The 15,580-nt window shown below is 43.3% G+C and overlaps 1 protein-coding gene across 1 annotated transcript in view; it reads right to left on the reverse strand.

The window, feature by feature from the left end:
* The window catches only part of tsnare1 (T-SNARE Domain Containing 1), a 124,785-nt gene that overhangs the window by 21,698 nt on the left and 87,507 nt on the right, over window positions 1–15,580 (reverse strand). Inside the window, exon 11 of the mRNA XM_024385522.2 lies at window positions 11,639–11,748. Coding sequence (XP_024241290.1) covers window positions 11,653–11,748 — 96 coding nt within the window. The 3' untranslated portion in view covers window positions 11,639–11,652. The remainder of the gene's footprint in view (window positions 1–11,638; window positions 11,749–15,580) is intronic.

Consider the following 15,580-nt stretch of genomic DNA (forward strand, 5'->3'; position numbering starts at 1 on the left):
ATCAAATCAAATCTCTGTAATTATTATTATGTGATTAAACTAATCATGTACATTTAATTAACTAGGAAGTCGGGGGGCCACGGGAAATCTTCAGATTACAACGTTATAATTAATACTTTAATATCTGATCAATGGGCAAAGAAAAAGGGGCGTGGACCGATAAAAGAGCAGGAAAGACAAAATGGATTCACGACACACAGTGGGTAATTATATTCATTGAAATGCTAATCCTTTGCACATGAACGGCAGCTCATTCGGGAATAATTGCAATAAATATATTTACGCCCATATGTAGTTGTTGTCTTCTCAGTTGGAATCGTCGGTCCGTCTGCTGGAAAGTCTGATCATCAGAGAGTCTCTGGTTACCTCCCCAGAAGTCACAACGTCTTTTATGGTTGTAGCTTTATCAGGGGCTCCGGATAGTGTCTGTTGTAATGGATACGTCATCCATTGTTCTTAGAATAGATGTTTCGACGGTTGTCAGTATTCTCATCCTGGGTTTACATCATTTCTAGCTGCAGTCTAGTAATTCTATCTAAGATTCGCTCTTATTCTGTAGGGATCGATAGTCTCAGAGTTTAACCATTTCCAGCCGCGTAGCCAATGCTCCACGTGGTATGGTTTTCTAGTCTTAGGAATTCAACCATTTGCAACCTCAGCTAATTAGCTATTATTTAGAAGTTATTATAGCTGAATTCCCAAATATTTGCATGATATTTGTTAGCTAGCTAGACTAAAATTAAAACCTAGCATGTAGCCTACTACTACTGCTGTGGACAAAGATCCCAATATGTGTCTACTACATGAAGTTGAAACAGTAGACCTTGGAGGACCTTAGGCATATGATGACTTAGACACACTTAAATACATATTCTATTTGATATGTATACTATTAAAACGTTTTTTCTTTCAGTATTCAATTGTTTTGTACGGTAACCTTTGTAGGAGAGAACATTAAACCTTAAATTCCATTTGTTTACTCACTTCCAAGTTCATAGACAGCCCCGTGTAGGCAGAATGTCAGCAGAAAGCTGTCAGACAGACTGATGCAGAGGAGAGCAGGGAGGAGGAAGAGGAGTTAAAGAGTAGCAGCAGTGCCAGCGAAGGAGTGACAGAAGATTGAACAAGCAAGTAATAAAGGAAAGGAAGAGTATGGACAGATTCAAAGTGAGGAAGATGAGGTTTTACATCTTCCAGCACTGTGGCCAGAGAAAGTACAAGACCATGAAAGAGAAGCTATTGTTCGCAGACCCGCCAACAGGTGTGGTGAGGAGACAGAACTGTATATAATCATGCCCCCAGACTCAGAAGGCAAGTCATTCCTCAACTATTTATAGTACAGTAAGTCAGCAAACGGAAGAGAAAAGGTGCAAAGAGACTTATTAATAGTAAGACTGGCTTATTAATAGTAAGACTGGCTTATTAATAGTAAGACTGGCTTATTAATAGTAAGACTGGCTTATTAATAGTAAGACTGGCTTATTAATAGTAAGAGTGTAAAGGCATTATATTGCATTCCATGTGTTCTTTTTTCTCAAAGTAAACCATCACCCAGTTCTCTGAATAGTAAGGATGGCTATAAGATATTATCAGTGAAATGGCGGAGAATGTATGACAAACTACCAGAGCATGAGGATGGTGTGTCTCACGAGAACTGAAATGGAAAAATCTGCAGCATACCATAACAACAACTACACATCAAATCCAATTGTATTGGTCACATACACAAGGTTAGCAGATGTTAATACGAGTGTAGCGAAATGCTTGTGATTCTAGTTACGACTACGCAGTAAAATCTAACAAGTAATCAAACAAATTCACAACAACTACCTTACACACAATGTAAAGGGATGAATAAGAATATGTACATATAAATATATATATATATATATATATATATATATATATATATAATATATATGGATGAGCGAAGGCAAGATGCAGTAGATGGTGTAGAATACAGTACACACAGTTGAAGTCGGAAGTTTACATACACCTTAGCCAAATACATTTAAACTACATTTTTCACAATTCCTGACATTTAATCCGAGTAACAAATCTCTGTCTTAGGCCAGTTAGGATCACCACTTTATTTTAAGATTGTGAAATGTCAGAATAATAGTAAAGAGAATGATTTATTTCAGCTTTTATTTATTTCATCACATTACCAATGGGTCAGAAGTTTACAGACACTCAATTAGTATTTGGTAGCATTGCCTTTAAATTGCTTAACTTGGGGCAAACGTTTCTGGCAGCCTCCCACAAGCTTCCCACAGTAAGTTGGGTGAATTTTGGCCCAATCCTCCTCACAGAGCTGGTGTAACTGAGTCAGGTTTGTAGGCCTCCTTGCTCGCACACACTTTTTTCAGTTCTGCCCAAAAATGTTCTATAAGATTGAGGTCAGGGCTTTGTGATGGTCACTCCAATACCTTGACTTTGTTGTCCTTGAGCCATTTTGCCACAACTTTGGAAGTATGCTTGGGGTCATTGTCCATTTGGAAGACCCATTTGCGACCAAGCTTTAACTTCCTAACTGATGTATTGAGATGTTGCTTCCTTATATCCACATAATTTTCCTGCCTCATGACGCCATCTATTTTGTAAAGTGCTCCAGTCCCTCCTGCAGCAAAGCACCCCCATAACATGATGCAACCACCCCTGTGCTTCACGGTTGGGATGGTGTTCTTCGGTTTGCAAGCCTCCACCTTTTTCACCCTAACACAACAATGGTCATTATGGCCAAACAGTTCTATTTGTGTTTCATCAAACCAGAGGACATTTTTCCAAAAAGTATGATCTTTGTCCCATGTGCAGTTGCAAACTGTAGTCTGTTTTTTATGGTGGTTTTTGAGCATTGGCTTCTTCCTTGCTGAGCGGCCTTTCAGGTTATGTCAATATAGGACTTTTATTGTGGATATAGATACTTTTGTACCTGTTTCCTCCAGCATCTTCACAAGGTGCTTTGCTGTTGTTCTGGGATTGATTTGCACTTTTCGCACCAAAGTACGTTCATTTCTAGGAGACAGAATGCATCTCCTTCCTGAGCATTGTGATAGCTGCGTGGTCCAATGGTGTTTATATTTGCGTATTACTGTTTGTACAGATGAACGTGGTACCTTCAGGAGTTGGAAATTGATCCCAAGGATGGACGAGACTTGTGGAGGTCGACAATTTTTTTCTGAGGTCTTGGCTGATTTCTTTTGATTTTCCCATGATGGCAAGCAAAGAGGCACTGAGTTTGAAGGTAGGCCTTGAAATACATCCACAAGTACACCCCCACTTGACTCAAATGATGTCAATTAGCCTATCAGAAGCTTCTAAAGCCATGGCATCAATTTTCCAAACTGTTTAAAGGCACAGTCAACTTAGTGTATGTGAACTTCTGACCCACTGGAATTGTGATACAGTGAATTATAAGTGAAATAATCTGTCTGTAAACAATTGTTGGAAAAATTACTTGTGTCATGCACAAAAGTAGATGTCCTAACTGACTTGCCAAAACTATAGTTTCTTAAGAAGAAATTTGTGGAGTGGTCAAAAAATTAGTTTTAATGACTCCAACCTAACTGTATGTAAACTTCCGACTTCAACTGTAGGTATTCCTCTTGTCCAGAGAAATAGACTGTATAGACAGTCAGCAGCAGAAACAAATCTAGTCAGACATTTATAAAAACACAGCACTTCTAGAAAGGATTTTGGATGTGACACTGTACTTAGCATCTAGGAATCTTCCATTCTGGGGGAAGTCACTCAATCTTCATGATGTGTTGTCAAAGTATGAGCCGATGTTAATTGAGCACTTACAGAAAGTCAGGGACACAAAGAAAGGAGCACGACTGACTCATTACCCCAGCCCTGAGAGCCAAAGCGAGTTCATCTGGTCAAAGGGTTTCGAAAACAATATATTATGAAAGAGAAGATGCATTCTATAACTCGGGTATATGTGATGCAACTCCAGACATTTCCCATACTGAGCAAAATGTATTATTGGTGAGATAGGGACACAAAGATAAAGTTCAGGGAACAGTTGAATTGTAAATAATTGAATGTTTTCTTGACTTTAAAGACTTTGTTAGATAGACAGGCAGTGAAATTTCTGAAATGATTTTGAGTGCATTGGAAGGACATGGTATTGACACAGCAGATTGCCGTCGTCAAGGTAAATGTAATGGTGCAAACATGTCAGGGAAAGTGGAGGGAGTTCAAGCACACATACTGGAAAAGAATCCACTGGCCACATACACACCTTGTGCCTCCCATACTATTAATCTTGTGGGTGTACATGCAGCTCAGTCGTGCCCAGGAGTATCTATCTTTTTTGGCTGTGTGAATCGTCTACAATCTGTTCAGTGCCAGCCCAGAGCGATGGACCATTCTCAAGGAAAAGACTGTTTGCTGTCTTAACTGCCTTTCAGACACGCGATGGCGTGTGCGTATTGCTGCGGTCAGAACAGTGGCAACTCATTTACCGTCTATCATCAAGGCCCTAGACATGCTTCTTGCTACCTGCAGCCTGACAAACGAAGCCAAATCTGAGGTCTGAAAAGCTACTTTATGTCTTTCAAGGCTTGAAACATAATAATGGGCAAAGCTCTTAAAGACTTACGCAGAACGAGTCACAGCTGTAATCGCTGCCAAATGTGATTCTTGCATGTATAGACTCAGGGGTGTGAATACTTATGTAAATTAGATTTTTCTGTATTAATTTTCAATAAATTTGTAAAAATATCTAAAAACATGTTTTCACTTTGTCATTATGGGTTATAGTGTGTAGATGGGTGAGATAAAACAACATTTTATTTTTTTTATTTTTTTTATTTCACCTTTATTTAACCAGGTAGGCCAGTTGAGAACAAGTTCTCATTTGCAACTGCGACCTGGCCAAGATAAAGCATAGCAGTGTGAGCAGACAACACAGAGTTACACATGGAATAAACAATTAACAAGTCAATAACACAGTAGAAAACAAAGGGGGGAGTCTATATACAATGTGTGCAAAAGGCATGAGGAGGTAGGCGAATAATTACAATTTTGCAGATTAACACTGGAGTGATAAATGATCAGATGGTCATGTACAGGTAGAGATATTGGTGTGCAAAAGAGCAAGTAAATAAATAAAAACAGTATGGGGATGAGGTAGGTGAAAATGGGTGGGCTATTTACCAATAGACTATGTACAGCAGCAGCGATCGGTTAGCTGCTCAGATAGCTGATGTTTGAAGTTGGTGAGGGAGATAAAAGTCTCCAACTTCAGCGATTTTTGCAATTCGTTCCAGTCACAGGCAGCAGAGTACTGGAACAAAAGGCGGCCAAATGAGGTGTTGGCTTTAGGGATGATCAGTGAGATACACCTGCTGGAGCGCGTGCTACGGATGGGTGTTGCCATCGTGACCAGTGAACTGAGATAAGGCGGAGCTTTACCTAGCATGGACTTGTAGATGACCTGGAGCCAGTGGGTCTGGCGACGAATATGTAATGAGGGCCAGCCGACTAGAGCATACAGGTCGCAGTGGTGGGTGGTATAAGGTGCTTTAGTGACAAAACGGATGGCACTGTGATAGACTGCATCCAGTTTGCTGAGTAGAGTGTTGGAAGCCATTTTGTAGATGACATCGCCGAAGTCGAGGATCGGAAGGATAGTCAGTTTTACTAGGGTAAGCTTGGCGGCGTGAGTGAAGGAGGCTTTGTTGCGGAATAGAAAGCCGACTCTTGATTTGATTTTTGATTGGAGATGTTTGATATGAGTCTGGAAGGAGAGTTTGCAGTCTAGCCAGACACCTAGGTACTTATAAATGTCCACATATTCAAGGTCGGAACCATCCAGGGTGGTGATGCTAGTCGGGCATGCGGGTGCAGGCAGCGATCGGTTGAAAAGCATGCATTTGGTTTTACTAGCGTTTAAGAGCAGTTGGAGGCCACGGAAGGAGTGTTGTATGGCATTGAAGCTTGTTTGGAGGTTAGATAGCACAGTGTCCAATGACGGGCCGAAAGTATATAGAATGGTGTCGTCTGCGTAGAGGTGGATCATGGAATCGCCCGCAGCAAGAGCAACATCATTGATATATACAGAGAAAAGAGTCGGCCCGAGAATTGAACCCTGTGGCACCCCCATAGAGACTGCCAGAGGACCGGACAGCATGCCCTCCGATTTGACACACTGAACTCTGTCTGCAAAGTAATTGGTGAACCAGGCAAGGCAGTCATCCGAAAAACCGAGGCTACTGAGTCTGCCGATAAGAATATGGTGATTGACAGAGTCTAAAGCCTTGGCAAGGTCAATGAAGACGGCTGCACAGTACTGTCTTTTATCGATGGCGGTTATGATATCGTTTAGTACCTTGAGTGTTGCTGAGGTGCACCCGTGACCGGCTCGGAAACCAGATTGCACAGCGGAGAAGGTACGGTGGGATTCGAGATGGTCAGTGACCTGTTTGTTGACTTGGCTTTCGAAGACCTTAGATAGGCAGGGCAGGATGGATATAGGTCTGTAACAGTTTGGGTCCAGGGTGTCTCCCCCTTTGAAGAGGGGATGACTGCGGCAGCTTTCAATCCTTGGGGATCTCAGACGATATGAAAGAGAGGTTGAACAGGCTGGTAATAGGGGTTGCGACAATGGCGGCGGAAAGTTTCAGAAATAGGGGGTCCAGATTGTCAAGCCCAGCTGATTTGTACGGGTCCAGGTTTTGCAGCTCATTCAGAACATCTGCTATCTGGATTTGGGTAAAGGAGAACCTGGAGAGGCTTGGGTGAGGAGCTGCCGGGGGCAGAGCTGTTGGCCGAGGTTGGAGTAGCCAGGCGGAAGGCATGGCCAGCCGTTGAGAAATGCTTATTGAAGTTTTCAATAATCATGGATTTATCGGTGGTGACCGTGTTACCTAGCCTCAGTGCAGTGGGCAGCTGGGAGGAGGTGCTCTTGTTCTCCATGGACTTCACAGTGTCCCAGAACTTTTGGAGTTGGAGCTACAGGATGCAAACTTCTGCCTGAAGAAGCTGGCCTTAGCTTTCCTGACTGACTGCGTGTATTGGTTCCGGACTTCCCTGAACAGTTGCATATCCCGGGGACTATTCGATGCTATTGCAGTCCGCCACAGGATGTTTTTGTGCTGGTCGAGGGCAGTCAGGTCTGGGGTGAACCAAGGACTGTATCTGTTCTTAGTTCTGCATTTTTTGAACGGAGCATGCTTATCTAAAATGGTGAGGAAGTTACTTTTAAAGAATGACCAGGCATCCTCAACTGACGGGATGAGGTCAATGTCCTTCCAGGATACCCGGGCCAGGTCGATTAGAAAGGCCTGCTCACAGAAGTGTTTTAGGGAGCGTTTGACAGTGATGAGGGGTGGTCGTTTGACTGCGGCTCCGTAGCGGATACAGGCAACTTTCTGAAGGCACTGTATGTGTGAAGATGTGCTTACATGTTTTATGTTTTGAGGGTGCTCCAGGGTGTGCTTGTAATCTCTCTGATTGTGTTTGTGTAAACTGGAGACTCTCTGTGATCAGACAGCACTGTGTCCCTGGTCCCCCGCTTGACTTGTTCTCCCGGTGTGTGTGTGTGTGCATATGTGTGTGTGTTTGTACAACGCTACCTGACTACTGATCAATGCACTGCAGTAGAGGGTCTCCCACGAGTGTCCATTCACATGATTCCCTGTTTGAAGCCAGTTAAGAGGAGAGTCCAAAATCAACCATTCCAATATAGTGTTGTAGTGGTACAGTGGTGTAATATGATGATGAAAGCCTTTTTCAACCGTTACTAGAAAGGAATACAATTGTCAGTTTTTAGAGCAAATGTGCTAATGTGTCATTATCAGACAATGTTGTCTGCAAATTGCATGCACACCACACTGATTAGTGGCCCTTTCACATGCAAAATGTATTGGGGGGACATGCACCACTATATTAGATAAATAGGGGAAATCCATTACGTAAATGGTGCCCCGTGTGAGGAGAATCCCAGTAACTGGACTAACATCTGGATACGTAATGATATCCAACAGCCAGTATAGCTGTTAGGATACAGACTAGACAGGCACATGTCTAGTGTACATGGTCACTGCTTGATTAGACGAAACCCCTTGAAAGCTCTCTCGTTTAGCACCCCCTGATTTCAGCGACCATTCCTCCCCATACACACGAAGACCTAGTGTAGTTACAGTTAGCACATGGTGCTAACATGCACGTTGAAAAATCTCACTTCCCAAATGAGTCTGTAAACAGGATGTGAAGGCGATGCCGGCAACATCATTTGCAGAAATAAGTGTCAGGGTGCAGTTATGGCGTTATTTAGTGCACCATAAAGAGCCAGGCTATTGATTCGAGAGCAGAAGCGGCTCCACAGTGATTTCTGTCGTCGTCACTCTCATTAAACTGATGTATAGTGCTCGCTATTCTCCTCTATGCCCATCTGCCTTTGTATCTCTCTGTGTCTATCTATATCCTCTATACTCCTCGGTGTTTGTTCATACCGGTCCACATCATCCTGTCTCTGTCTATAGTGTTCACCATTCTTATCTCTGCCTCTCTCTCTCTCTATGTTTATATATCCTCTCTAACCCTCACTGTGTGTTCATAGTTCGTACCTGTCAATATTTCTCCTCTCTATGACTATGTAATGCTGTCTCTCTCTCTCTTTGTATCTCTGTCTTTCATTATGTTTCTATATAACATACTATTGTCTACTCCAGCTAGAGTATGTGGGAGTACTGAAAAGCGCTATACAAATCATGTTATTATGATTAGGGGTTATTATTATTATTTTTATGTGAGAGTACTGTAGTGTAGTACCGGTACTTTCTTCAAAATCTGTCAACAGCATCAAGGAGAATGGAAGAAGGCCACAACAAGCAAAAACAATGGGAGGAAAACTGAATTTGCTGTTGGTACATACTCGGAACGCTTAATTCTGTTTAAACTCTGTTTGTTTATTTGGATCGTGTTTCTGGTACAAGAACTGGCAGACTATACCAGGCTTATGGCTGCGTCTGCTTTGGCAAGAACCCAGGCGGTTCTGCTAAGCCTGTACTCTTCCTCCTCTATAGGGCTCAGTACACACACACACACACACACACACACACACACACACACACACACACACACACACACACACACACACACACACACACACACACACACACACACACACACACACACACACACACACACACACACACACACACACACACACACACACACACCAACTGAGAAATTCCATCTCATCTGTTCCAAATGATTTGGTACGAATTGCTCCACAAACCTGCAGACCCACTAATCTGTGACCTGAGAGAATCAACGTGGGGAAGATAACTAGAGAACACCTCCCAACAGGCCTCAACCTCCAATTCAAGATGAACCAATTGGCTGTACAATACAGTGACTATGATTGTGTTTGCGTGTGGGTTTAGGTGTATTTGTGTATGTCAGACAAGAGGCCTGAATGTAATTCCATCAGTGGTAGATGAAGACGCCAGACTGTGGGTTCATGTAGATTGTGGTTTTCCATCAACATCCAATGACATTTATGAATTTATCTGTTAATTATTGAATAGTGGCCAAAATCTTCTACACTGATTCTATCCTCTGCTGAGCTGATGGTGAGGGCCTTTGTTTCTGTCACAAAACACTAAGTTTGGAAGAAATCTGTCATTTCCTGTAAAGGCAGAGAAACATTCTTCAACCTTTTACGCTAGCTACACAATGAGCTAGCCAACCACATGAGACATTCAAGCTGCTAGATGTGAGGCTACAAGTGAACAAAAATCATTACTTGTGGTTGGAAAAACATAATGTGAAGGAGCAGCAATATACAATATATTATTTTAAGAACAACTGCTCTTTCCATGACATAGACTGACCAGGTGAATCCAGGTGAACGCTATGATCCCTTATTGACGTCACTTGTTAAATTCACTTCAATCAGTGTAGATGAAGGGGAGGAGACGGGTTAAAGAAGAACTTTCAAGCATTGAGACAAGTGAGACATGGATTGTGTCTGTGTGCCTTTCAGAGGGTGAATGGGAAAGACAAAACATGGGTGTGCCTTTGAACGGGGTATGGTAGTCGGTGTGAGGCGCACCAGTTTGTGTCAAGAACTGCAATGCTGCTGGGTTTTTCATGCTCAACAGTTCCCCGTGTTTATCAAGAATGGTCAGCCACCCAAGGACATCCAGCCAACTTGACACAACTGTGGGAAACATTGGAGTCCACATGGGTCAGCGTCCCTGTGGAGAGCTTTTCGGCACCTTGTAGAGTCCATGCCACGACGAATTGAGACTGGTCGTAGGGCAAAAGGGTCCACAGTTATATATGAAGATAAATCGTTTCCCACCACATTTCCTCTTGACAGAAAACCCTTAAACATCGATTTGCTATAAAAGCAAATATGTCAAGCTGCAACTTTTTATTTACTTTGCTGTCTTGCTGCTATGAACGTTGCTAGTCAATGTCAGTCACCTTCATAGTGTGTCCTCTGACTATGATTCCAATTATTGATCCAATTCAAGAAAGAAGCCTTCCTGCACATTACTGACAATCCAATTATAAAGCTGTGTTTTTGTAAAATCCCTATACATTCTTTGAGTTGATGCTTTGACTTAAAGCTCAAAGTTTGTGGACCAGAAATGGATAGAAGAAGAATATGAATATAACTCTGTTGCACTCGACTATGTTCTTGCCTATTAGTTGAACTGTACTGTATTGTACTGTATTGTACTCTTCCCCTGCAATTCTCTGAATAAAAATGTCCATTTCAAGGTGACGCAACGCCTGGTTATACTGCGTTTCTGTCTAAATGTATAGTGTCTAGAGCCATGGCATCATAATGATGGTAATAAGAGGTGGATTAATTCAGGTGGGACTGTGTAGGACCTCACTGAAGGCCCAGGCCCATACATTCTTTGAGTTGATGCTAAATCTCTTATCACAACATAAAACTATTGCCACTGAACACATCCTTAAGGACAAGTTAGCTTCTGTCACTTGTTTTTGATAAACTTACCCTAACCAGCGATTCAGTTCTTCATCCTGGTTCGCGGATATCAAATCAAATCAAATCACATTTTATTAGTAGCATGCGCCGAATACGACAGGTGCTTTACCTTACAGTGAAATGCTTACTTACAAAGCCCCTAAACGACAATGCAGCTAAAAAATATGAATGTGAAATAAAAGTAACGTAATGTTCATGATGACACAATTACATGTGTACAACATCTAAAGACCTGCATCACTGTACTGAGAGCTTTCCTGATTCTAAAAGGAATCATTTGGGTGCTTTTGGAGCATTTGTTGATGTTTTTCAGAACCCCCTACTGCACAATGAGGATGAGGAAGTGAATCGCTGGTTGGGGTTTCTCAAAAACAAGTGAAATCTGAAAGAAAAAGTGTCTGGACCCTTCTATAACATGCTGTTTACGTTTGGTTTAAAAAAAGCTAAACTCTCTTTTAATGTGCAGTGCCATATTCTCAGGGTCTGCACTGCTTCTCATGTCTCTATGCAGGTTACAATCAGAGTAGAATGTCAATATAGCAATCAATACGCCAATGTAGTACCTGTATAACAATATCAATACTAAGTAAAGCTCTGTTTTTTGGGCTGCTGCTGGTTTGTAAACACCAGTAGTGATGGAGGGGTTAGGAGGCTTACCTCTGGGGTTGGTTTCATTTTCTTGCTGACACAGCGATGATGATGATGAGGAGGGTGAGGATGAAGCCTCCCGCCACCAGCATGTAACACTTCCTCTTCCTAATCTGCCTCTGTGGGTCAGATCAGATTAGATTCAATTAGAAAACTATAGAATCTGCAACATATTCAATACATACAAAAACACAAACATCTCATCTCCTCCAGGCACCCATCGTAATACCAGGTGAAATGGCTGAAACACAATTCTGGGTTTTTGGGTTACCTTGGGTTTTTAACATCAGAATGTGTTTTCAGAAATAACTTGTCATGAATACTTGATTTGAGTTTGGTCAAGTGCTTGGTGGTTAATGATGAGAGAAACATTAAGAGCCAGTAGTGTCTGATCACAGAACCCAGAAAAAACAATCTTTTCCTTCACATACTCTCTTTCCTCTTTTTATTCTTTCTAATATCGCCTGTGGTGTAATTTCCCGCATAGAACACAAGCTGTGTCATCCTCTCATGTTCATTACCCTCAATGTATAGTAAAAAAAAATGAATGAAAAAGGAACTCAACTTTGGTAAATAAATAGAAATGAAAAGAACTAGAATGGAGAACAGGGGTTTGAGATATTTCTATATTTCCCTGGCTCCTAGCCTCCTCAGGCGATGGGTGATGTGTCAGAGCAGGGAGGGGAGACCAGAATGTTGTTTTCAAACGCTTCTTCTTTTTCCTCGCCGTTTCTCCGCTACAAAGGCAGTGAGAGCGGCTGCGTTAGACCAGAGCTGGGTCTGGAGTCTTTAAATCCTGACTCGCTTCAAAGCAATTCATCTTCTGAGACTCGAAACATACTTTCCATGTGGAAAGAGAGAGAGAGAGAGAGAGAGAGAGAGAGAGAGAGAGAGAGAGAGAGAGAGAGAGAGAGAGAGAGAGAGGAAAGAGAGAGAGAGAGAGAGAGAGAGAGAGAGAGAGAGAGAGAGAGAGAGAGAGAGAGAGAGAGAGAGAGAGAGAGAGAGAGAGAGAGAGAGAGAGAGAGAGAGAGAGAGGGAAAAAAACTGCTGTCGAGTAATTTTCAGTTTAAACGTTCCACTCCACAACAATTTGCATAAGCAGCCCTGCGTCTGTGATAAGAAGATTGGTAATTTTCAAAGGCTCTGTGGGGATTGAGAATTAAAAGCCTTTCTCCGCTATCTCCTCTCTTGCAGCTGGCCACCACAGATTCCCCGGCTTCTCTCTCACATTTCCTTATAAACTGTGCCTTATAAACTTTCTCTCCCATCCTCTCTCCTTCTACTTGCCTGAACACAGCAGTCGCACAGTGCAGTCTCTCTCTCTCTCGATCTCTCGTCCCTATTCCACAGTTATTTAGGCAGAACAGAAAAATAAATAAGGTAGAGAGAGGGAAAAATGGTTTACTATAACAAAGGAACTGTTGCAGTATTTTTAAACTTGAATTTTCCAGCCACAGGGCTGTGAGAGAGAGATGGGAGAGGGATGGACTGAGACAGAACTGAGAAAAGGAAGAAATGCTCTTATCACTAATTTCCTAATCCTCAGGAGAGTGTGTCCTGTAGGCCTGTGGTTGATGACCTTGTACACTGCAGTTCCCTGGGAGGAGGAGAGGGGAGGACTAGAGAGGATCTCCCCAGCTCTATTCCGCTCAGTCTGAATGACCAAGAACAGGACAAACCTTAACCTCAAGCATTTGGTTGATTCTTGCATTGCTCCAGATGTCCCCATCTCCCTATCCCCCTCCCCTCTCTCTCTCTGCCGCTTGCCCACCCCCCCCCCTCTCTCCCCCTCTGCCGCTTGCCCACCCCCCCCCCCCTCCCTCTCTCTCTGCCGCTTGCCCACCCCCTCCCCCCTCTCTCCCTATCCCCCCCACCCGTCCTCTCTCTCTGCCACTCCGCCCACCCCCTGCCCACCTCTGCCGCTTGCCCACCCGTCCTCTGCCTGCCACTTGCCCACCCCCTCCCCTCTCTCTCTCCCTATCCCCCCCCCCCTCTCTCTCTGCCGCTTGCCCACCCCACCCGTGCCCCTCTCTCTCTGCCACTTGCCCACCCGTCCCCCTCTCTCTCTGCCACTTGCCCACCCGCGCCCCCTCTCTCTGCCGCTTGCCCACCCGTGCCCGTTCCCGCTGGCTCTCACCCCTGATCCTTTCAGTCTCAGTGTTGTCATTGTCATGGCGAGGTTCTAAGAAATCCCCTTTGTCAGCATAAAGGTCTGGTCAAGGATAAGGGTCAACTGGGTTAGAATGAGCTAGAGAGGGGCTGAAAGAGAAATGAGCTTTATACAATATGTGGCACCTTGAATCCACTCCGTTAATCTCAGAGCCAAAGTCAGAGGAGCGGAGTAAGGGCTCTGCTGAAGAAAGCTTGGTCTCATGGTGAGGATACGATTGGAAGCGGTCACAAACGCCAAAATGTTAACATATTTTTCTAGCTATACTGTAACGTTGTTTCATGTCCCCAAACATGACGATGTAGCACCAGGTATGTGTACATTTCCCAAGCATATTGCCATCTAAAGGTGTTCATGCATTTCACAACCATGCCAGGGACCGTGTGTACTGCCTCAGGGTATGGAAAAGCATGAGGCTGCTACACTGCATCCTCACAGTCCAAGATGATCCTCACCACGGTTAGTAGCAGCTGCAAGTCATGTCAGACCGTGCCAGCACGCTCCAAACTCATCACCATTTCTCTCATACAGATAGACAATCTCACATTGAGCTTCCGGGAGGGGAAAGCTATTTACCTTATGTGTGACATTAGAAATGTCTTAATAATACAATAATAATGGCACGCAATGATTACTGACATCATATTTTTCCTCCTTTATCGCATATGGAAGACGAAAACTAGCTGCCTCCTTCGTAATGGGATTATGTGAAATGTGTACAATCAAATTCCCAGTCAACCCTGATAATGATATATAAAAGGCAGTGGTGGGCCGTCAGGGCCAGCAAGGCCTTCTCTGCTGGCCTAAACATCATCAGAATATCATTTAAAAAAATATATATTTTCCCACAAATATGTATTAAATGATTCCCCAGAGTAAGAGTTATACTCTTCATTTCATAGCTCTCCTCTTGGTTGCACTGCTTCCAGCCCCAGGTTGAGATTTGGAGGGCTGGTCTTTATGTTAGATCTTTTATCCAATCATATTTGCCATCATGTGTTGCCAGGGGTCTAAAATCTGCCCTCAGGCCTTCAGAATGTAGCTTAAAGTGAATGGAAATTAAAATTTTGTGTAAACCAATCAGCTTTAGAGTTGGCTATTGTACGCCTGCTGGCTGGCTCCAGTATTACACAGGAGCCAGCTAGCAGGCGTAGTGCGTGCACGTCTTTTGATTGGATTACCAATATTGAGAGGCAAGTCCTATGGGCAGGTCTATGCAGAACTATGAAACTGAATTTGATAAACAAATTAATTTGCGTACTACTAAGCTGTTTTTTCAACCCACAATGGCGGAAGGAGGAGCAGATATCGATTTGGTCGAGGATATAATTATAACGCCATTCTCAAGACGAACTTTTCAAGAAAAGTTAGACATTGTAAGGAGAGGTCGCCAGACGCCGACGCTACAAAGCCTGTCCCAGGCGGGAAAGGGGTTCGTTCGCCACTTTCAAAGTTCCAACTACGAGCGCTATCAATGGCTTACAGGCTTCCGAGAAGCACTGCAAACTGTACTGATGGGAATGCCTATTATTTGCAAGTGATCGATTTGGTGTTTGGAGCGAAACACTGGCTTTGCAAACTTGAGTTGTCTAACCAAGGCAGCAACGAGACACCAAAGTACGGCTGGGCACTTACAAGCAATGGTGCTTTTGAAACCTTTTGGGGACACCCGAGTGGATCTACAGCTCAACGAACAAGCGCACAGGGCAACGGAGCTGCAACCAATGAAAAGGTGAAGAAAAATAGGGAAATATTGAAAAGACTTTCACTTAAAGCTCAAA

Source organism: Oncorhynchus tshawytscha, linkage group LG23, assembly GCF_018296145.1.
Source record: "Oncorhynchus tshawytscha isolate Ot180627B linkage group LG23, Otsh_v2.0, whole genome shotgun sequence".
In the NCBI taxonomy this organism is placed as follows: Eukaryota; Metazoa; Chordata; class Actinopteri; order Salmoniformes; family Salmonidae; genus Oncorhynchus; species Oncorhynchus tshawytscha.